Raw genomic sequence first — 20,459 nt, forward strand, 5'->3', positions numbered from 1 at the left:
AGACTCCAAAAGATTATGGTATCTCACGGGGCTTCCTACTGTTCTATGGGAATGGACCAATCCTAGAATAATGAGTATATTTATATGTGCAACGTCGGAGAATGGGGTAGGGAAACCACTTTGGTACCCTGGAATTTGGTACCCTGGAATAAAGGCAAAGGTTGTCCTGAAGAGCAGGGGCTGGAAGTTAGGGTAGGGCCTGACGGGTAGCCGTCGCCTAGGTTACCAGACAGCTTTTGACAACTTTCGTCGGCCTTGCCTGCCGCTTCCGGCATCGAAGGGCTGAATCGTGGCATCACTTCCTGTAGGCAGGGGCGCCCATCCACTCGGATTGGCCCGCCTTCTTTATTTGGACGGACGTCCCGCCCTCTGGGTGTTTCTGGCTGAGGCGGGGCGGCGGGAGCTATGGCGGCTGTGACAGATGTGCAGCGGCTACAGGCCCGTGTGGAGGAGCTGGAGCGCTGGGTGTACGGGCCAGGCGGGTCTCGCGGCTCGCGGAAGGTGAGCTATCTGAGGTCCAGTGGTCCCTCTGGGCAGAGCAAAAGCCGTCTACTGGTCTGGTTCTCGAGGTGGATGCTACCGCTCCAGAGTCCCTTTGCCCGCAGCCCGGCCTTTGAAATAACAATGGTTCGAGTCCTCCCGGAGCATATCGGGCCCTCGGGGTCCACTCCCACGGAGGGCACTGTGGGTCTGAGGTGGGCTTACTGTGGGGACTCCGCCTTTGCCCTCTTGGGGTAGTTGGGGAGACCTGACACGCTCGAGAAACTGACTAGAGTTTCAGTAAGAGCTGAAGCCCGGAACGGCCGTTGTGGAGCCCTGCGTAATTGCTAAGTGCATTGTGTAAAGAGAGGTCCATAGGACCCCAAAAGAGGCAGACCGGAGGTGGCTAAAGAAGGCTCCAGGGGGTTAGAGGTGTGGTCTGGGAGGGCCAGGATTAGGAGAGGAAGGGATTGGGTACTGAGTGTTCAGATATGGACTGGCACTCCTTCCCACCAGTGACTGAATTTCAACAACTGTGCAGCTCAGTTTCCCTTCCATCCCCTTTTTAACTACGGAAAGACCTTTCACTGAAGGTGGAGTGTCAGGCACACCTTGGAGTTGAGTGCCTCAGAGGTAATGATGTCTGTTTGTACACTTCTTGTGGAATTAGTTGTCACTAGCAGATTGTGTCCCATGTGAGAACTGACTTCTCAGAACATTCTCTCCCTTTTCACATCTATGATGCAAATTCTCCTAATTTTCCTCCTACCTCTCTGGCTGCTTCTACGCAGTCTTATTTGCCTCCCCATATATTTGACCCTTGAATATTGGCATTCCTTATCCACTAACCTAAAACCTGTGTGAGATCATTCACTTCCATAGCCTCTCCGTCTATTCAACTCTTTAATATTGGAATTCCTCATCTTCTACCCTTAAAGCCTAGGTAGTTTCAGCCAAGAGGAGGGAAACAGGGAATAGATAGTATATGCTAGTGCCCCATAAACTCTAAAGTAGTTCATCACCTCCCCAGTCGCACTTGAAACTCCCCAAGGAGTACATGATTATCTCCCCCTCACACTGAGGATTCCCGGAAGGTAGGGTTGAATCTCTTTTTGTTGTTGTTGTTGTTGTACGCGAGCCTCTCACTGTTGCGGCCTCTCCTGCTGCAGAGCACAGGCTCCGGATGCGCAGGCTCAGCGGCCATGGCTTACAGGCCTAGCCGCTCCGCGGCACATGGGATCCTCCCGGACCGAGGCATGAACCCGTGTCCCCTGCATTGGCAGGCAAATTCTCAACCACTGCGCCACCAAGGAAGCCCTGAATCTCTTTTAATACTAGAGAAGGGGACGATAGCTGGGACAAGGAGGTTTGGGAGTCTGAGGGAATGAGGGTACTTTATCTCTTCCAAGACTTGAGCCAAGTGGTAAATCTTGGATTAACTTCCACTCCCCCAATAGGTGGCCGATGGCCTGGTCAAGGTGCAAGTGGCTTTGGGGAACATCGCCAGCAAGAGGGAGAGGGTGAAGATTCTGTACAAAAAGAGTAAGTGCTTCCATGAGGTGTCTGCCTGCTCTCTTTCCCAAGCCTGTGCTTCCTGGTTCCCTGCCCAGGCTCTTAAGCCTAGTAGGTCACTGGAGTTGCCCTTTGGGGCTAGCAGGTGAAGACATTGCCCTGATGAAATGGTGAATTGGGGTGTGCTTTCTACTTTGTGGTTAAACCCCAAGCCCATGGCAATGTCCTAAGTTATGGGATAAGAGCTCTGCCTGAAAGGTCCCCTTGGGAAAGGAGGGATGAGGAGTATGGAATTTCCGCAGGCAAGGTTCAGAGGCAGGAAAGAAATCAGGCACTGAGAGCCCCAGCCTTGCTCAACCAGCCCTTTTTTTTTTTTTTTTTTTTTTTTGCGGTACTCGGGCCTCTCACTGTTGTGGCCTCTCCCGTTGCAGAGCACAGGCTCCGGATGTACAGGCTCAGCAGCCATGGCTCACTGGCCCAGCCACTCCGCGGCATGTGGGATCTTCCCGGATCGGGGCACGAACCCGTGTCTCCTGCGTCGGCAGGCGGACTCTCAACCATTGCGCCACCAGGGAAGCCCCCCAGTCCTTTTTGATTATGTCAGAGCTAGCAACCTGTTCAGGAACTAGAAATCAGATAAAACTCTGGCATGTCTTGGTGGCACTGAGGGGCAAGTTGCCTTCCAGCCTTGAGAACAGATCAGTGGAAATGCTGAGGGTCCCAGGGTTTTAAAGTTTGAGTCTGGCCAGCTGGTGATCAGAGGGTAGAGACAGGGAAGTGGGGATAGGCGACCTGGTGGAGGCCTGGTGGACACTGTGGGTGTCAGCTCCTCACTAAAGGGTCTCCCCAAGGCTGACACCTCCCCTAATACTCTTCACAAGACACATCCCCACTCCCCAAACTTATTCCATTTTCCATCTTGCTACTTTTCTAGTTGAAGACCTGATCAAATACCTGGATCCTGAGTACATTGACCGCATTGCCATACCTGATGCCTCTAAGCTACAGTTCATCTTAGCAGGTAGTGCTGGACAGTATGTGCATATGCATCTGGGGATGTGGATTGTGGGGGAAGTTGGGCACAGAGATAGCTTCCCTACCGGCCCTCTCCTGGATACAGCCCTGGAAGCTGCTTTCTGGAATCTGGCCTGGTTCTGGACTGAGGCTGGAGGTGGTCCTGTGGTCCTCTGGTAGGCACTGGGTACAGTATACTTCAGAGCCAGCTGCAGACCATGGTGCCAGCCACAGTGGAAGCTACTCCAGTGTTCTATCTATGGCTTGCCTCTAGGATTTTCCTTTGGAACCTTCCTTACTTCTGCTCAGTAGACATAGGAGCTTCTAGGAAAGGGTAGGGGCAGAGAGCATTGCATTTGGGAGAGGTGAGGTTATAGGCATGAGTTTCAACATCTTTCTTTCATGCGAGAAAGCACTGGGATTTCAGAATTCTAGGCAGGAACTATTGTCTTAGCAATGTCTGCTTATCAGTTAGTTAGCCACTCTACGAGGTATGGTTTGCCAAGCACCTGTGTTTGTTCATGCATTCAAAGTGATCATCTACTGTGATTCAGACTATCCTAGGTGTGAGGTATACAATGGTGAACCAGAACATACCTGAGCCACTGCTGTGGCTTAGACACCAAGTTTAGGAGGTCTTCTTCTGCTCCGATTATTATTTTTTTAATTAATTAATTTATTTATGTTTGGCTGCGTTGGGTTTTCATTGCTGCGCGTGCACTTTCTCTAGTTGCGGTGGCTTCTCTTGTTGCAGAGCATTGGCTCTAGGCTCATGGCCTTCAATAGTTGTGGCACGCAGCCTCAGTAGTTGTGGCGCACGGGCTTAGTTGCTCTGCGGCATGGTCTCCCAGACCAGGGCTTGAACCCATGTCCCCTGAATTGGCAAGCGGATCCTTAACCACTGTGCTACCAGGAAGGTCCCTCCTGCACTGATTCTTAAGTCCAGCCTCTCCATGCCTCCCTGTCACCACTGCCTCAGTGTTCATCCCCTTGTACATGAATAGTTGCAGTCTCCTAAGTCCTTTTCTTGACCCTAGTCTTCCCCTTCTTGCATGTGGTTCAGTATCATCTTCCCAAAACACATTTCCAACATGCCACTTTGTTTACTTTGGAACCTCAGTGTGTGTGTGTGTCTCTCTCCCTACAAGGATAAATTCTTAATTCCTTAGCATGCCATTCCAAGCCTTCTATAGACTGCCAGATCTACCCTCCCATCTAGCTGTTTCTTGTACTCTCCTTGCTCCAGTTCAGCCAAATGAATCCTTTTTCCTCTACTAATTGACAAGCATTCTTGCCTCCAAATGTTTGACATAACAGTCCTCCCTTCTTGAATGCCCTTCCCACTCTGCAGCCATTGAAGCCCCCTGTGCACAGGGTCATCCCACTCCTGCTTTCCTCACTGGACTGTCCTGTTACTGTCCCAGCTCTCCAGGAACTTGTAATTGTCTGTGCCTCTCAGATCCACTGAGCAGAACCTGCCTGGTAGTTTTCCACATCCCCTCTTTCAGACCTTCCCAGGAGCCCTTGCATGTGGGGACCCAAGTCTGAAGTACTTTGTTTCCTGTGGCCTAGGAGGGGCTCTGAGTTTGTTGATAGGAGGCTAGAGGAAGGGGCCTCAGAGTTAAAACTTGGAGAAAGGTAGGATTTGGAGGAACTTAGAGGCTCCTTGGGCTCAAGGTAGGTCAGACCAGAGGCATCCAAGAGAGGTGGAGGCAGATAGCGGGAATGTGCACATAGAGAAGGGGGCAGTGGGCAGACTAGCTGCCCCAAGCTCGAGGCTCAGCCATCTCATCGGCCCCTTGCACGGGAGTGGCCGTGCCCAGGATCACTTCACTGCCACTGCCTTGTCTGTTTATGCCTCAGAGGAGCAGTTTATCCTCTCCCAGGTTGCGCTTCTGGAGCAGGTGGAGGCTTTGGTGCCCATGCTGGACAGCACTCATATCAAAGGTACCTCTCTGGGGCTGCAGCTCCATTACTCTACTTGGGGAGGTGGGTGGATGGGCAGGACTTCCCTGGGCTCAGGCTAGCTCTACTCCTTGTCTTTATCTCACCCTGGGGGTACGAGACTCCTGCCCTGGGATTAAAATTTCCAGGGCAGAGAGCTCAGCTTCAGAATGTCAGGCAGTTTGGCACTAAGGACACTAATGTAAGGGCAGCGGCCTCCAACTCTGGGATTTCTTCTGTCTTCTACCCCACCCCTCAGCATCTGTCCTTCAGGGTAATGCAGAGCCCAGATTTTACTGTAAGAGTCCCTGCCAGGTGTGTCAATGTATGTGAATTCTTCCTGCCACACTGCCTAGTGCAGTCCCTAGGTCTGGGTTTTGACAAGCAGACAGTGACTTTAATTGAATTCAGATAGCCATCTTGTCTGTCTCTAGAGGTATTTTTCCCAGCTCCCCGTCCCTACCCCTGATCAGCTTCCTGCTGAGCATCTGACACCCTTAAGCTGTGGGCCCAGCATGGTGGCTGAGGCTCTGGATGTTGGATTCCAGGTGGCCAGCTTAGGGACCTGGCATTCATCCTCAGCCCACCTGCAGGCTCCCTGTTCCCTAGGCCCGGCAGACCTGGTCCCTCTGGGCTGAGAGCAAAGGAACAGATCCCATGATAATCAAAGCTTTCTTTACTTGACCCTGCTCACAGCCCTGGGGTGGATGTATGGGGCAACTCTGGGAACCCCAAGGTTTTGTCTTCTAGGGGCCTGCATCTTCCCCTCCCCTTTGGGTCCTAGAGTAAGACTGGGGTGGGCAGGGAGTCACACCACCACCTCCAGAAGCAGTGGTCGATGAAGCTGGCGTTTGTTTAGCTTCTCCACTCAATACTCTAATCCTACCGAAGACCTAATAGACTATTGAGCAGTCCCGGGGGAAGGCACAAGCATCACTAGGCAGTGTGCATTGTGTTTTACAGCCGTTCCTGAGCATGCCGCCCGCCTGCAGCGCTTGGCCCAGATCCACATCCAGCAGCAGGTATGGGAGGGGAGAGGACTGGAAGGGAAAGTAGAGGTGGTGAGGCTCCTAGTCCCCACCACTGCCTCCTGGGGAAGCAGCCTCAGGCTTCCCTGATATCAGCTTCAGGGGGAATTTAGGGTTTATCCTTTGTCTTCCATCTGCCTTCCAGAAGGTAAGGGATTTGCCTATGGTCACATCCAGGTCTCCTGCCTCCCAGAGTAGGGCCACCCGGAGGTATCAGAAGATTGATGTTGGGAGGTACCCATGAATTCCTGGGGATGATGTGTCCTTAACTATGGTGGAAGAGCTGTTTTTTCACTATTCCCAGGCCCTAGTGTAAAGGTCAAAGAGGGTTCAGAAATAGGAGACAGGGAGAAGGAGGCATATTCTAGCAGGAATATTTGCTTAAATGTGTGTTTCACCCCTCCTTCTATCAGCCTTAGGACTGCAGTTTCAGGCTCCATACTGGAGCCTGAAAGTGCCTCTTTAGAAATTTGCTTCTTTTGGCACTGCGGTTAAACATGACCTTTTTCTAGGCTCTGTGGGGAGCGAGGGTCCCTGATGAGGCGGGCAGTGGGGAGCGGGAGCTTTGTCCAACTCCTTTCTCTGCCACACCTTGGCTCCACAGGACCAGTGTGTGGAGATCACTGAGGAGTCCAAGGCCCTCCTGGAGGAATACAACAAGACTGTATCCTTTCTGCTCAGCCAGGCCCCTGAGAAGTGCTGTCCAGAGCCCTGTCCTTTTATTCCATTTCTAGCTCTGTCTCTCATCCCATCCCAACCAGCCTGCCTATCCCCCTGCTCCCCGACACTTCAGGCAGATGCAAACCTCTCCACTCCCTCTCTCAGATGCCCGTTCTCACCTTGACCTGCGACCAGACAATGCTTCTCTCCAAGCAGTTCGTGCAGTGGGATGAGCTACTTTGCCAGTTAGAGGCTGCCAAGCAAGTGAAACCAGCAGAGGAGTGATGGCTACTTCCCATCCTTGGGTGCGCCAGGGCAGCCAGGCTCCAGGCCTTGTGCCAACCTGCCCTTGTAACAGGGCAGAGCAGAGGCAGCTCTGTATTTATTGGATTTACAGCCTACCCGTCTGCACTCAGGTGGGGCTCTGGAGTCAGAGGTCTGGCTACTTGAGATTTGCTATTTGCATCCCCTCCCCTCATCGCTGTCCTGTTCCAAAGACAATAAACTGTACAGATCACTGGAGGTGTTAGTTTCCCGGTGTTGTATGGGTATGGTGGTGGGGATGAGGTTGATAGGCCAGAGTTGTTGGCCTTCCTACTGGTTGGACTGAGAGCTATACTCGTCCTAGTCTGGCTTTCCGGGAGAGGTAGAGCTCTCAGGATGAATGCTCTCATTTGCTTGATGTGAGTGGAACATTCGTTTATGTATCCATTTATCCCGCATTTACCAAGTACACTCTAAATGTCAGATGCCATACCAGGAGGGGAGGACACAGGTAGGGTCCACCTGATTCCTGCCCTATATAGGCTAGCTGAGGAGACAGTCAAGGAAAAGGGGAGGGACAGGTGGCACCAGGGTTCTTTGGGGGCACAGAAGAAAAAGGAATGTGAGAAGCAGCCCTGGAGGATGACATGCAGGGTTTTAAAGAGAGCCAAGGGAGCAACATGTGCAAATGCAGAGGGGAGCCTTTACGTTTCTCTCTTGGGAGCCTACTTGGTGCTATTAGCCGAGAAGGGGAGACTAAAAGACGTTTGGATGCAGGGGGCTTTTGGGGGGTGGGCCGTGGGGGGCGGTGGTACGGTTGGAAAGGAGAGTATGTTAAAGAGCATAGAAACTGATGGTCCCTCGCTCCACCAAGTGTTTGCTGCCCCCTTGTGGTCTCAGGGACTGCTGTGGCTCCAGGCCCCTTTCCATCTGGCCTGCCCACCAGCCCAACCAGCACGGTCTCAATGGCATCTCAAATTCAGCACGTCTGAAACTGAGAGTCATCCTAGACTCTTCCCTCCTTCGCCCGAACAGCCGTCAAATCTGCCTCCTGGTATCTTCCAACTTAATCTACTTTTCCCCATTCCCACTGCTGTTTCTCTGGTTCATTCTTTCAACAAATGATTTATAACAAATATTTCAGCGCTTATTATACGCGGAGCAACGTACGAATCTCCGTGGACATGCCCCCGGGAGTTTGCTGGCAGGAGTCACCAGCGGTTGCGGCCCGCCCGTGCTGCAGCCACAGTGCGCTGTGCACACGAACTGGTTTGACTTGCTCCTGATGAAAACCCCACCGTGGTTCGCCAGTGCCCACGGGGTGAGGTCCAAACTCAAAACTCGCTGACCAATGCTCTCGCCCCCGCAGCAGCGGCCACTTCAAACGGCACCTCTTCCGCTGCTCCACCTTTGCTGCTTCGGTGTGCTCAACGGGTAACGCTCGCCCTGTCATCTTCTAAGGGCCAAATCCTCCGCATCCTTCGGACGCGGGACTCCTCCGACGGCCGCTCCTTTCCTCCGCAGGGCTCTCTCCTCCCCAATAGGAGTGCTCCTTGCCCGGGGCTGAACAGCTGAGACAGCCCGAGTGCTCGGGGTCCGCGCGTGTCCTGGCCCAGCTCACTCGGCGGCGTCCCCCTACCTCTCGGTTTGCGGGCGGAGGCGCCGGGGTCCCCGCCCCTCAGGCCCCGCCCCTCAGGCCCCGCCCCTCAGGCCCCGCCCCGTCCTGCGTGCGCGGCCCCGCGGTCTCGGCGCGCTCCCGGGGGCGCCATCTTGGCTTCGGATCGAGCTTGAGGAGTGTTCGGCTGTGGTGGTGAGAGTAGGAGCCCAGTGGGGTGGGGGCTCCTGGAGGTACGGGGAGGAGAGGGGAGGTCGGCTGCTGGGCCGCTGCGGCCTGTCGGGCACTGAGGGCGGCCCGTGGCGGTGGGGACCAACGAGCCGGCCGCCGGCTAACTCGACCCCAGGGTTAGCTCGAGCGGCCTTCGGCGTCAAGCCCCTGTTCCTGAGTGTCTGAGTGACCTGGGTTGGGGGGATCGACCCTGGGAATCTCCGGGTGAGGGGTGCTCGGCCCTGTTCTAAGGGTCCCGGAGTGCGGGAGGGGGTCACTTATATTTTTGAGGAGCTTTTGGATGAGGGCTCTTGGCTCTGTGTCGGCGAGCTTGTGGCGTAGGGGCTTGGCCCTGTCCTCTGGGGGCACGAAGTGAGGCGCCTTGTCCCTGTCACCCCTTGGAGAGCCCAGGGTGAGGAGCACTCAGCCTTGTTCTCAGGGAGGCTCAGGGGAGGGCCCGGGCTCCGTCCCCAGGAGCCCCAGATGAGGGAAGTTCATTCCCAGTGCTAGGGAGCTTGGGATGAGGGGGCTTGGCCAGCGTTTGGGGAATTTGGTCCTGTCGTAGGGACTCTGGGGTCGGGGGAGGTTTATGGCCCTGTCCAGAGGAATGGGGTACAGCCCCCTCCCAGGGTGAGGCAGGCGTGGCCCGCTGTCTTGGGGATGAGGGCATATGGTCCTGTTTCTGGGAAATCTGGGATGAGGAGTGGGCCTACGTCCTAGAGAGCCGGGATGGGGGGTGGCCCAGGGCACTCTGCCTAGCATTCCTCTGACACTTCCCTGCAGTGGGCAAGATTCAGACACGACAGCAGCCGGATGGAGCACTACCGGAAGGCTGGCTCTGTGGAACTCCCAGCACCTTCCCCGATGCCCCAGCTACCGCCTGATACCCTGGAGATGCGGGTCCGAGATGGCAGCAAAATCCGCAACCTGCTGGGCCTGGCGCTGGGGCGGTTGGAGGGCGGCAGTGCTCGGCATGTGGTGTTCTCAGGTTCTGGCCGGGCTGCAGGCAAGGCTGTCAGCTGTGCTGAGATTGTCAAACGGCGGGTACCAGGCCTGCACCAGCTTACCAAGCTGCGCTTCCTGCAGACCGAGGACAGCTGGGTGCCAACCTCACCCGACGCAGGCCTAGATCCCCTCACGGTACGCCGCCATGTGCCTGCGGTATGGGTACTGCTCAGCCGAGATCCACTGGACCCCAGTGAGTGTGGCTACCAGCCCCCAGGGGCACCCCCTGGCTTGGGCCCCACACCTACCTCCAGCTCTGGCCCCCGACCCCGAAGAAGGGCTCGAGACACCCGGTTTTGAAGACCTGCTGGCAAGCTGTTCTCCAGGCCTGAATGTCTAGGATGGCTGGGCCTTCTTTGAGAAGTCTCTGTAACTGCTCAACACCCCCAACAAGACTTGAGTCTACAGAAGTGGGCCTCCCTGTCCTGCTTCCACTTCCCTCTGGCTTGTGGAAAGGGACTGCTATGAAGAGTGACAGGTGTGGAGTCTCTGCCGGGTTCTGGATTGCCTTCTACCTACAGTGCCTCTGATCTACCTTCTGACAGAGGTCCAAGGAGTGGGTTAGGAAATAAAGGTTCTGCCCATTCGTCTGATGAGCCTCTGCTTGGCCTGCTGTGTGGAGGTGGGATTAAGGGAGTGGGTGTCCCTGCCCTTAATCCCCGGGAGCTCACAGGCTAGAGACAGGAAGGGTAGGCTCAGGTTGGTGCTGGGAGGATCTAGAGTCGGTAAGAAGCCTCAAGCAGTAACCTGACTGTGTCTAGACCCCTGGGTGGCTGTCTGCTTCCTGCTTTGGGCTGGTTTAAGGACTCTGCCAGGTCAGACATTTTTCTCCATCTGCAGCATATACCTCGTTTTATTGCACATTGCAGATGCTGTATTTTTTACAAAGTGAATGTTTGTGGCAAGCCTGCATTGAACAAGTCTGTCAGTGCCATTTTTCCAGCAGCGTTTGCTCATTTCGTATCTCTGTCACATTTCGGTAATTCTCACAATATTTCAAACTTTTTCATTGTTATAATATTTGTTATAATGACCTATGATCAGTGATCTTTGATGTTACTACTGTAACGCACTGAAGGCTCAGGTGATGGTTTGCATTTTGTAGCAATAAAATATTTCTAAATTGAGGTATGTACATTTTTTTTAGACATGATGCTATTGCACTCTTAATAGACTACAGTATAGTGTAAACATAACTTTTGTAAGCACTGGGAAACCAAAAAATTCATGTGACTCGCTTTATTGAGATCTTCAGTTTATTGAGGTGGTCTGGAACTGAACCCAAAATATCTCTGAAGTATGCCTGTATTGTAGTATAGTGGTTAAAATCACGGTCTTGGGCACCAGGATGCCTGGATTTGAATTCTGGTTTTGCCACTTACTAGCAAGTAACTGCTCTGTGCCTTAGTGTTCTCATCCATGAAAAAAGATACAGTGCTTACCTCATAGGCTTGTTATGAGGAGTAAATGTAGGAATATACATATGATTCTTAGATACCACCTGGGCATGTATACACTCAGCCCTCCATATCTATGGATGCAGAACTCGTGGATACAGAGGGTTGACTGTACTACATCATTTCATATAAGGAACTTAAACATTTTGGTAAAAAAAAAATCCATGGGGGCTCCTGGAACCAATTCCCTGAGGATACTAAAGGATGACTGTAAATGTTAATTGCTCTCATTATTAATGACTCAGCTTACAAATACGCTTTTTCCTTAAAAACATAACCTCAGTCCCACATTTTCCCTTCTGGTCTCATCCTTTCCTTATTATCCCTTGCTGTTCCTTTTCTCTCTCATCAAGAGGCCATAGACTCTCAGGTTCACCATGGTCAGGTCAGGGGCCTGAGGAGAGTGGTGAGGATTGCAGTGGTAGCCAGTGAGGTACAGGATTGTGGGCAGTAGTAGATTCAGTGACGAGTTGAGTGAATTGGGTCTCCCACTGGATTTTAAGGTCTTCTCCATTGTGTCCAGTAGCCTGGGTGTCCAGTCACCAGGAAAGCACAAAGTTTGGGCTCTTCTGGGCCCATGTGGCAGGGTGGGCACAGCAGTTTGAGTGTTGAAGTGATAGGCTGAGGGGATAGGGCAAATAGGGGTTTAGAGCAGGGATGAGGGGACCACAGGGCCAGCAGGCTGTGGTCAAAACTTTGAACACTGCATCTTTTGCTTTCTAAGGTAAGTTGCCCAGAGTGGAGGGTTGGATGGTGGAGATTCAGGGGATATTAGGAGAGACAGGAAACCCTCTCAGCAGCTGCCCAGCTGGGCCTCTCAACTGCAGAGGGTCATGAAGCATCTAACACGCTCCTTGAGGCTGTGGTCATGACTTTGGTGTCTTGCTGCCAGCAACTGTGTGACTTCTCCCCATTCTCTTTGTGGCTAATTCAGAGTTTTTCTTCCCACCCAGCTTCTGCATAGTGCCTTTTCGCTGAGCATCTCCACCTGAGTGTCTTCTACCATCAACAACTTTCTGAGTATCATTGGTCCCCAGCGCTTTGGGACTAGGCTTCTTGCAGACTATTGATCTTTGGCTCAGCCTCCCATCCTGACCTAGCCTGCTGTGGCCAGGTAGAATGATCAATGGAATAAACATAGTGACCTGTGTTGAGGGAATGATTCAGTTAGGTGGCATCACAAGCTCTGGGAGTCCTAGGATGGGCTCCCAATTGGGCAGCTGACCCCAGGCACCACCTGGGGTCTCCAGGGTGATGTCAGGGGTAGTGTGGAGGGAAACTGAGCTGGGGTCAAAATCCCTTGTGAAGAACAGTATCTGCAGTTCAGAGAATCAGGAGATAGGACACAGGCTGAGGGAGAGATGGCTAGGTTCTGGGGCCTTTTCTCTGCTTGACCTCTACAGGGTCTAGTTGGGGTCTAGAGGAGGAATTGCAGGGAGGGAGCCAGAGAGAGGTGAGGCCTTTAGAGTCAGAAAGCCTGACCAAGCTTAGGAGGGAGGGAGTATAAGAGTTACGTATAATTGCTGATTCAATTTCTCTACTTCCACTTTCTCCTTAATTCACTGTAGTATGGCTTCTTCTTCCGTAATCTCTTAGAAAAGGTAAGGAAGTGGAGATAGCTTTTTCAAGAAACTGTATTGTGATGGGAGGGGAGAGGTGACTGTGGGATACAGAGAGAGTTTTATCTATTTGTTTAATGAATTAGCAGAGACTTGTTTGTAGGCTGATGGGGAAGCCAATAGGGAAATGGATTAAAGGTGCAGGAGATTATGGCTAACTCAGAGTGAGGCTCCTGGGGGAGATGAAAGGGAGTGGGCCTTGGAGCATGGAGGTATGGCCGTCACAAAGGGAAGAGGAGAGCAGACTCCCTGGAACAGGAGGGAAGGAGTTGAAGATGGCTATGCATGCAGATGGGTGAAGAGGTAAAGGTGGGACATAAGAGAATTCAGAGTTCAGAAGGCTTTTAATCTCTTGAAGCAGGAGTCCAGCTCTGCTGCTGAGAGTAGAGCAAGGAGGCTGGTGAGATAGTTGTTGCAATTGGGAAAGATACCTAGGGAGATACAGGAGGATGACCAGTCAGGGCTAAAAGCCCAGTTGAGGCTGATGACCATGAACTTGTAATATCAGTCAGGGTGTGTGCGCTCCAGCAGCACCCACGGGACAAGTGGAAGACTCAGAGGAAGCACTGTTGCATTCTTCTAGACTAGGTTAAGACGGGCAGAAATGATGGAAGAATAGTGAGGAGACTAGCAAGAAAGAGTATGTTGTGAAGGCCCAAGGAATCCAAACTGGGTCAGGAAAGAAGTGAAGATAGAAGGAGGGGGCAGGGGTCAGTGGCCTAGACCCCATGAAAATGGGTGGGGTAGGGTGGGGTGAGGTGGAGTGGATGAGAGAACTGGGATAGGGTATCATAGCTGTACCAGTTTCTAGGACTCCCATAACAAAGTACCACCAACTGTACTGTCTCACAGTTTGGGAGACTAGAAGTCCAAAGTCAAGGTGTCAGAGCCATTTCCCTCTGAAACCTGCAGGGGAATCTTTCCTTGACTCTTCCTAGCTTCTGGTTCGCCAGCAGCCTTTGGCCTTCTTGGCTTTTGGATGCATTACTCCAGTCATCCATCTTCACACTGTCTTCCCTTTGTGTCTGTTTCTGTGTCCAAATTTCTCCTTTTTATAAGGATGCTGGTCATATTGGATTAGGGCCCATCCCAATGACCTCATTTTAACTTGCTTAGCTCTGTAAAGATCCTATTTTCAGATAGGGTTACATTCTGATGTACTAGGGCTTAGGACTTCAATGTATTTTTATGGAGGGATGCAATTCAACACATAACAGCTGAAGAATGAAATGGAGTCAGTGAATTTGAGAGTTTTAGGAGCTGACAGGACTTGCTAGTGGGCATGAGAGTAGATAGTTGGGTGGCCTGGAGGGAAAGTCACTGAAGATGAGGTTGAGGAATTAAGAGGCTAGGGAGGACAGTGTGTGGAGGAGGCGCAGAGCAGCCAGGATAGAATGGCTGTTTTTGCTTCCTAGGTCTCTCTCCATTCCCACAGCTGTTGCTGATTTGTGCCCATCATTGTCTTAAAACAGTCTCCTTGCTGGTCTCCCTGCTTCACTCCCCTCTGAACTGTCCAAACCAAGCCAGTGGCTGTTCCCTTTGTTTAGAATGCCCTTCTGCCAGATACCTGCATGGCTGTCTCCCTCCCTCCTTTAAGTCTTTGCTCAAATGTCACCTCAACGAGGGCTACTTTGACCACTCCACTTAAAACTGCAGTCAAGGGCTTCCCTGGTGGCGCAGTGGTTGAGAATCTGCCTGCCGATGCAGGGGACACGGGCTCGTGGCCCATGAGCCCTGGCCACTGAGCCTGCGCGTCTGGAGCCTGCGCTCCACAACGGGAGAGGCCACGACAGTGAGAGGCCCGCATACCGAAAAACAAAAACAAAAAACAAAACTGCAGTCAAGTACTTCTGATCTCCCTTACCCTGCTTGCTTGCTATTCTTTCTTTTTTTCTTTCTTTCTTTCTTTCTTTCTTTCTTTCTTTCTTTCTTTCTTTCTTTCTTTCTTTCTTTCTTTCTTTCTTTCTTTCTTTCTTTCTTTCTTTCTTTCTCTCTCTCTCTCTTTCTTTCAAATATAATTTACTTCTTTAATGTTTTTGTTTATTGTCTGTCTCCTTCTGATGAGAATGTAAATTCCAAATGGGCAGGAATCTTTGTTTTGTTCAGTGATATAACCTATGGATGTTGAACATTGCTTGGCACATAGTAGGTGCCCCATAAGTATTTAATAAGTGAGTGAATATTGAGTCTCCAAGTGTGTGGCTAAGCCTCTGGGCCATACCCACATCTGTCATTCTTTTGCTCCCTTAGTCTCTCCATGCCCAGATTAGAAGACAAGATCCAAATTCATTCATTGGATGGCCTTAAAGGACCCCCTTTATTGGTCACTTACATGCCACAGTCTATCTTTGGCTTGGTCCCCTTGGACTCTGGGCTCTGGCCACACTAACTCCTCACTCTTCCCACTTGCCATGAGATTTTTCTGCCTCTGAGCCTTTGCTCTTGCCATTCTGTCTGCTTAGAACTCATCAAGATTGTTTAGAGGACGCCAGTGGCACTCCGTCTTCAGGGCCTACCTCCTCACTCCCCTCTATTTGCCTGGAACTCAGGGATCAGGCCTGATGCTATAAGGCATCATCACTCCCAGGTGATGTCTGGCTGCACTTCTGAGTCTGTCCACAAGATGACAGCATTTGCAAAGAAATGGCCCATCCCTTCCCTTTGTAGGGTCTGTGCAGAGTTGGGATACAGGGTAGTAGTGGCTTGAAATTTGGCCTTCAATAGGCTTAGTGACCTCTAAGTTATTCAACAAGTAACTAATTATCACCCGTAATGTGACAAATATAGTCACTGGGCTCGGAAGTTCCAGCCCCATGAGGGCTATAAACCATATATATAGGTGATTTCATTATTGGTGTGGTAAGTATAGAAATTAGGGAAGTTCATTAGATTTCAGGAGTTCAGAATCCCTCGTCCAGTCCTTAGGGGCAGGCAAAGCTTCAAAGAGAAGGAGGTAATGCCTGTGTTGAATCTTGAATAAGAGTTTGACTTCCCTGGTGGTCCATTGGTTAAGACTCCGTTCTTCCAATGCAGGGGGTGCCGGTTCCATCCCCTGTTGGGGGAACTGAGATCCTGCATGCGGGCACGGACCAAAAAAAATAAAAAGCTGGAAGAAAAGTGGAAAGGACATTCGGGGTGAAGGGCAGGCATGAGCTAAGGCATAGAGGTGAGAAGAGTTTAGAGATGATCACTGGAACATGAAGTTCAAAGCAGGGAGTATGATGAGGAATGAGGCTCAGAGGAGGGTGGGGTGCTGGACTGGAAAGGCCTGAGTGCCTAGCCAAGGAGCTTGCACTTTTTCTTGAAAGTGATGGAGATCTCTGAAGGCGATAAGGAAGGAGTGATGTGGGATATCAGATTGATGTTTCAGAGGGAGCTCTGGCTGCTTACAGTGTGGAAAGTGGATGGGGACACAGGGCAGGGAGAGCAGTGGGGAGGCTGCTGTAGGGATCCAGGGGGAGATGGTGAAGCCAAAAATATGGCTGGAGAAGGCCCTGGAGAAGCCCCTCCCAGCCCACAAAAGCTTTCAAGGCTTGGCACTTTGAAAGGGTTCTTGGCCCTAGGCAGCCTCTCCCCTGCCATTTGAGCCACCTCAGCCCTTCTGTTCCTGAGACTCCTTTGGGCTCTTTCCTAGCTCCTCTGGTTATTCTGGCTGGAACCAGGTCTGTCAGTTTCCATGTGGAGGCCTCAATGTCCTAGGTCCCTCTCTGTTGGTAGATCTGTAGCCTTCAGCTCAGCATACACGCCAGCCCCTCTGAGTGTGATCCCGTCATGCACCTTCTTCTTTGACTCCAGATGGGAGTGTGACTGAGGGGCCTCCTCCACCAGGGAGCCAGGGTGAGCACTTGTCACTCGCTGCCATGTCCCCTCCACCAGAGTTCATGTGCGTATGTGTGAGTGAGTGTGTGTGCAAGTGCATGCATGTGTACTGTCGGCAGGACTGATGCTGAGGGAAGGGCATCCCTAGAAAGCACAGGGGCATCACCTGAGGAAAGGTCTGGCGGTAGGGAAGTACAGCGGGGTGTTTGGGGAGCAGGGGGGATGTCGTTAGCAGGGTCTGGCAGGGACGGGTCAGGGCCTGCGAGGTTGGGCCTGGAGCCATGACCGTGTACTGCAAGCAGGGGGCGCCACAGCCAGGTTTTGAGCAGGGATTGAGAGAGTCACCTTCATTCACAGTCTCATGAATATGCACGGAACCTGTTGAATTATGCAGATAGAAAGGATGTAAATGTATGTGCAAATTTGATGCTGCCCTCCCTGTTGCTATGGAAACCAAAGAATAGCAAGTGGGGGGTCCAAACCCTAGGGAGACCAGGCTGGAGAGACTGGAGACCAGGAGACTCTCCTCTTCGCCTGCTTTCCCCATTCCTGCTGTTTTAATCTCATTCTCTGTCTCAGTCTGTCTCCCTTTGCCTTGCTCTCTCTCCATCTCTCTGCCTCTCTCTATATTTCTGTCTCTGTCTTCTCCATCTCTACTTCTCCCTCCTAACTGTTTTTCCTTTCTGTCTCCTAGTCTCTGAGTGTCTGTGTCTGTATATTGTTGACTCCATGTCACAGTTGCTCTATGACTCTGAGACGCTGTTTCTCTCTTACTCCATGTCTCTCCCTATCTTTGTCTCTGTGTCTTTAATTCCATAGCTCTCCCTCCTTCTGCGTCTCCCTCTCTCTGTGTCTCTGACTCATATCTTTATTTCTCTGCATCTCTATTTTTGTGTCTGACTCTGTGTCTATTTCTTGGTCTCTCTCCCAGGTTCTCTCCTCTTTTGCTCTGTCTCTCTGAAACTCTTATCCCAATGCTCGTCTCCATCTGATGGGAAGGACAGGAAGCTGCACATCTGCCCTTCCCTGATGGGATGCTCCACCCCTGGCCCAGCTGCCCACATGTTCAAGGATTCCTAGGCGCTCTCCCCACATAAAATCCTGTTTTTGGTCTGGCCCCTGTCACAGTGTTGCCGCAGGATCCCCGTGACAGACCCAGGCTGACTGCCAGGACACCAAGGCTCCCAGCCTCTGCCTACTGTGTGACCCTTACTTGTGTTTCTCCCTCTCTGGATCTGTAGCCACAGCTCTCTCTCCTTGAAGCTGGTGGGCACCTTGAGGCAATGATGTGCTGGGAATAGGGAATTGAGAGACAAGTCTTAGTGGTTCACCCATCTGGCCCTCTGCCCAAGGGCTGACGTGAGGGGTCTGGTGGGGCCCCAGGTACGGGGGCGTCTGGGGCTAGTTGAGACCAATCCTGGCCCCCAGAGAAGACTCCTTGCTGAGCCACAGAGTCAAACAGCAGCCTTTCCACAGCCTATCCATGCTCCTGCCTGCTGCAGCCTCAGCCGTCCAGTTCCCTGTTTGGGGTCCTTTGTTTGCCTCTCCTTCATTTGGTTTATGTTTATAGAATACCAATTTCACAGGTGCCTTCTGCCTTCACAGATAAACAGTGATATAGAAGTGACATCTGGACTTTTTGTATCCCTGCCCCTGCAAGAAGGGGCTCTTTGGTCCAAGTGAGGAACCTAGACTCTTCAACCCCCAGTTTCCTATCCCTGGTGGCCTCAGTTTGGGGGTGCAAGAGTCATGGATCAAGGTTAAGAGAGACAGAGACATGCCTCCATACAGGGTTTGGAATTCGGGTATGGGAAGCTCAGAACAGGACTTGGGGTGAGGGAGGGCCAGAGTGTTTTGAGGGCAGGTAGACCACCCTATGTAGAGGTAGAGGGCTTCCCCTTTTGGTGCTGGGCTCTGGGCAGCTTGCCTTACCTCCCAGCAGGCTCTAGATATGGCGGATCTGGCTTAGGCCCAAGTGCAGGGGTGGCCAGAGCAGTCAGGGCAAGTCCCCCCTCCTCCAAGAGGCTGCCAGGCTGAGCCCGCAGCAATCCTGCCCCTCCAGAAAGGATACAGACACAATCACTCTTCCCACTAACTGTGATTCACCCACGTTCAGGCCCAGGCGCGATCCTGCTGCCAGGAATTCCATGTGTGAATTTAAAACCTCCCTGGACACCCCACCCCACTCGACCTGGGTCAGTTGTGCCAACCTGGCTTGGAGCAGGGTCAAACAGGGTTGTCTGGGGTGCTGCAGGCAGAGCTGGACACGGGGAGAGGACAAGGGGTCAGGAGAAAGGTGGAGAGACAAAGACTGAGAGACAGAGAATGAGGTACCTACTAGATGGAGAGAAAGATTGACAGAGGAGGAGACACAGAGACAGGGATGGGGAGAAGCCAAAGCCAGAGGGGGCTCTAGTACCCACCAGGCTGGTGCTTATCACTTGACTGGATTATCTCATTTGAATATTCACAACAGTCTTAGGCATTAGGAATGATTATGATCCCATTTCACTCCTGAGGTAATTGAGGCACAGAGACATTAAGTCACTTGCCTGAGGCCACAAAGCCAGTAAGTGGTGGAGTAAGTATTTGATCCCTTCAGTCCCTCTGAAGAGCCAAGGAGAGAGGCTGACTTAGAGACAGGTGGAGACAGATTCCCACAGCAGGACTCCCAGGGAATTTGGGAATCCTGGAAACATCAGGCAGCTGTGCAGGGCGAGGGCCTTCCCATCAGGCCAGCAAACATGCGGGCGGCTTCCTGTCCTTGTTGTCAGAGATAAGGACTGCGGCAGAGAGAGACATCAGAGCAGGGAGAGAGATAGAAGGGGAACTCCGGGCCACAGGACTTATTGGACCTTCCTTCTCCCTGCCTCTCTAGGGTGCAGCCTGCCCTGCTCCTACTTCACATCCAGCCCAGCCAACACCTGGCTCTGGTGGGGCCCAGGCCTGAAGACTCCTTTCTTTCTCCCGTCCTTGTGGAGCAGCTGCTAGTTGAGAGGCACTTCTGCCCCACATCTCTACCTCTCTCTTTTCTTTCACTATTGAGAAATCCTTCCCATTGTCTTACTTCAGCCCCCTACGATAGCTTTTGCAGTAAGAGATCAAGATTAGAATTTGGGGATGCTTTGATATGGGGGGTTAGCCTAGTATACACTGAGGTTGTCTGAGCACAGAGAGGAGGTCCCCAAGGGCTGGCCTTTGTTGCCTTCTGGTTGGATGCCCTTTCTTGTTGGTATGGGGAAGAGAATCATCGGCCCAGCTGCTGAGGACCTAGAGGGCTGAGCTGTCAGCAGCAGGGAGGATCTGGCAAGAAGGAAATCAGGAGCTATCCTGGGGGAGCTGGGGAGTCAGCGTTATGGTTTCTAATGTCTTAGCCCTGGTTTCAATTACCCCCAGGGTCCCCAGGGCTCCCTGACTTCTGTGGGCTCCCGAGCTCAAGAAGGCTCAGGACCCTTCTGAGAAGACCAGAAACTAGGGACTCCAGTATGGAAGTCTGGAGGCAGGGGAGCTTTTCCATCCTCTTCTTCCCCTGCACTTGGCTGAGAGGTGCCGGACCAAGTAGGGCTCCGGGACAGCAGGGAAGCTGGGGAAGGGGGGCCCCACCCTCCGCTCACAGGCCCCTGTGGAGGGGCTACATCAGCCAGCTCCATAGCACCAGCTTGGCCCCGCTGGCCTCATCCCACTCCCGGCTGCTAAAGTCCAGGGCTCTTTCTTAGCCTCACCAGACTCCTTTTTGGTCCCCTGACAACCCTAACTCCTGGCTCTCCTTCTGCTTCTGGAGCTAACCCCTTCCCTGCCCTCTCTGTCTTTTAATCATGCTTCCCAGGGTTTC

At 52.3% G+C, this 20,459-nt stretch overlaps 2 protein-coding genes across 7 annotated transcripts; both read left to right on the forward strand.

Moving 5' to 3' along the window:
- Positions 1-364: 364 nt before the first annotated feature.
- DCTN3 (dynactin subunit 3) lies at positions 365-7,160 on the forward strand. Of its 4 annotated transcripts, XM_059071957.2 has the most exons (7): positions 368-501; positions 1,938-2,022; positions 2,927-3,013; positions 4,870-4,953; positions 5,914-5,972; positions 6,583-6,642; positions 6,834-7,160. In XM_059071957.2, the coding sequence occupies exons 1-7, from the start codon at positions 406-408 to the stop codon at positions 6,921-6,923; spliced, it is 561 nt and encodes a 186-aa protein (XP_058927940.1). In that variant the 5' UTR covers positions 368-405; the 3' UTR covers positions 6,924-7,160. The 4 variants fall into 4 exon arrangements, with proteins under 4 accessions (XP_058927939.1, XP_066897391.1, XP_058927941.1 ...); XM_059071956.2 differs by lacking the exon at positions 6,834-7,160 and having other exon boundaries at positions 365-501; positions 6,583-6,822; XM_067041290.1 differs by lacking the exon at positions 6,583-6,642 and having other exon boundaries at positions 366-501; positions 6,804-7,160.
- A 1,468-nt stretch (positions 7,161-8,628) lies between these two features.
- Positions 8,629-10,325, forward strand: RPP25L (ribonuclease P/MRP subunit p25 like). 3 transcript variants are annotated; one of them, XM_059071232.2, is made up of 2 exons: positions 8,629-8,712; positions 9,511-10,325. In XM_059071232.2, the coding sequence occupies exon 2, from the start codon at positions 9,541-9,543 to the stop codon at positions 10,030-10,032; it is 492 nt and encodes a 163-aa protein (XP_058927215.1). In that variant the 5' UTR covers positions 8,629-8,712; positions 9,511-9,540; the 3' UTR covers positions 10,033-10,325. The 3 variants fall into 3 exon arrangements, with proteins under 3 accessions (XP_058927215.1, XP_066897392.1, XP_066897393.1); XM_067041291.1 differs by having other exon boundaries at positions 8,650-9,139; XM_067041292.1 differs by having other exon boundaries at positions 8,688-8,750.
- The last annotated feature ends 10,134 nt before the right edge of the window (positions 10,326-20,459 follow it).

Source organism: Kogia breviceps, chromosome 8, assembly GCF_026419965.1.
Source record: "Kogia breviceps isolate mKogBre1 chromosome 8, mKogBre1 haplotype 1, whole genome shotgun sequence".
Taxonomy (NCBI): Eukaryota; Metazoa; Chordata; class Mammalia; order Artiodactyla; family Physeteridae; genus Kogia; species Kogia breviceps.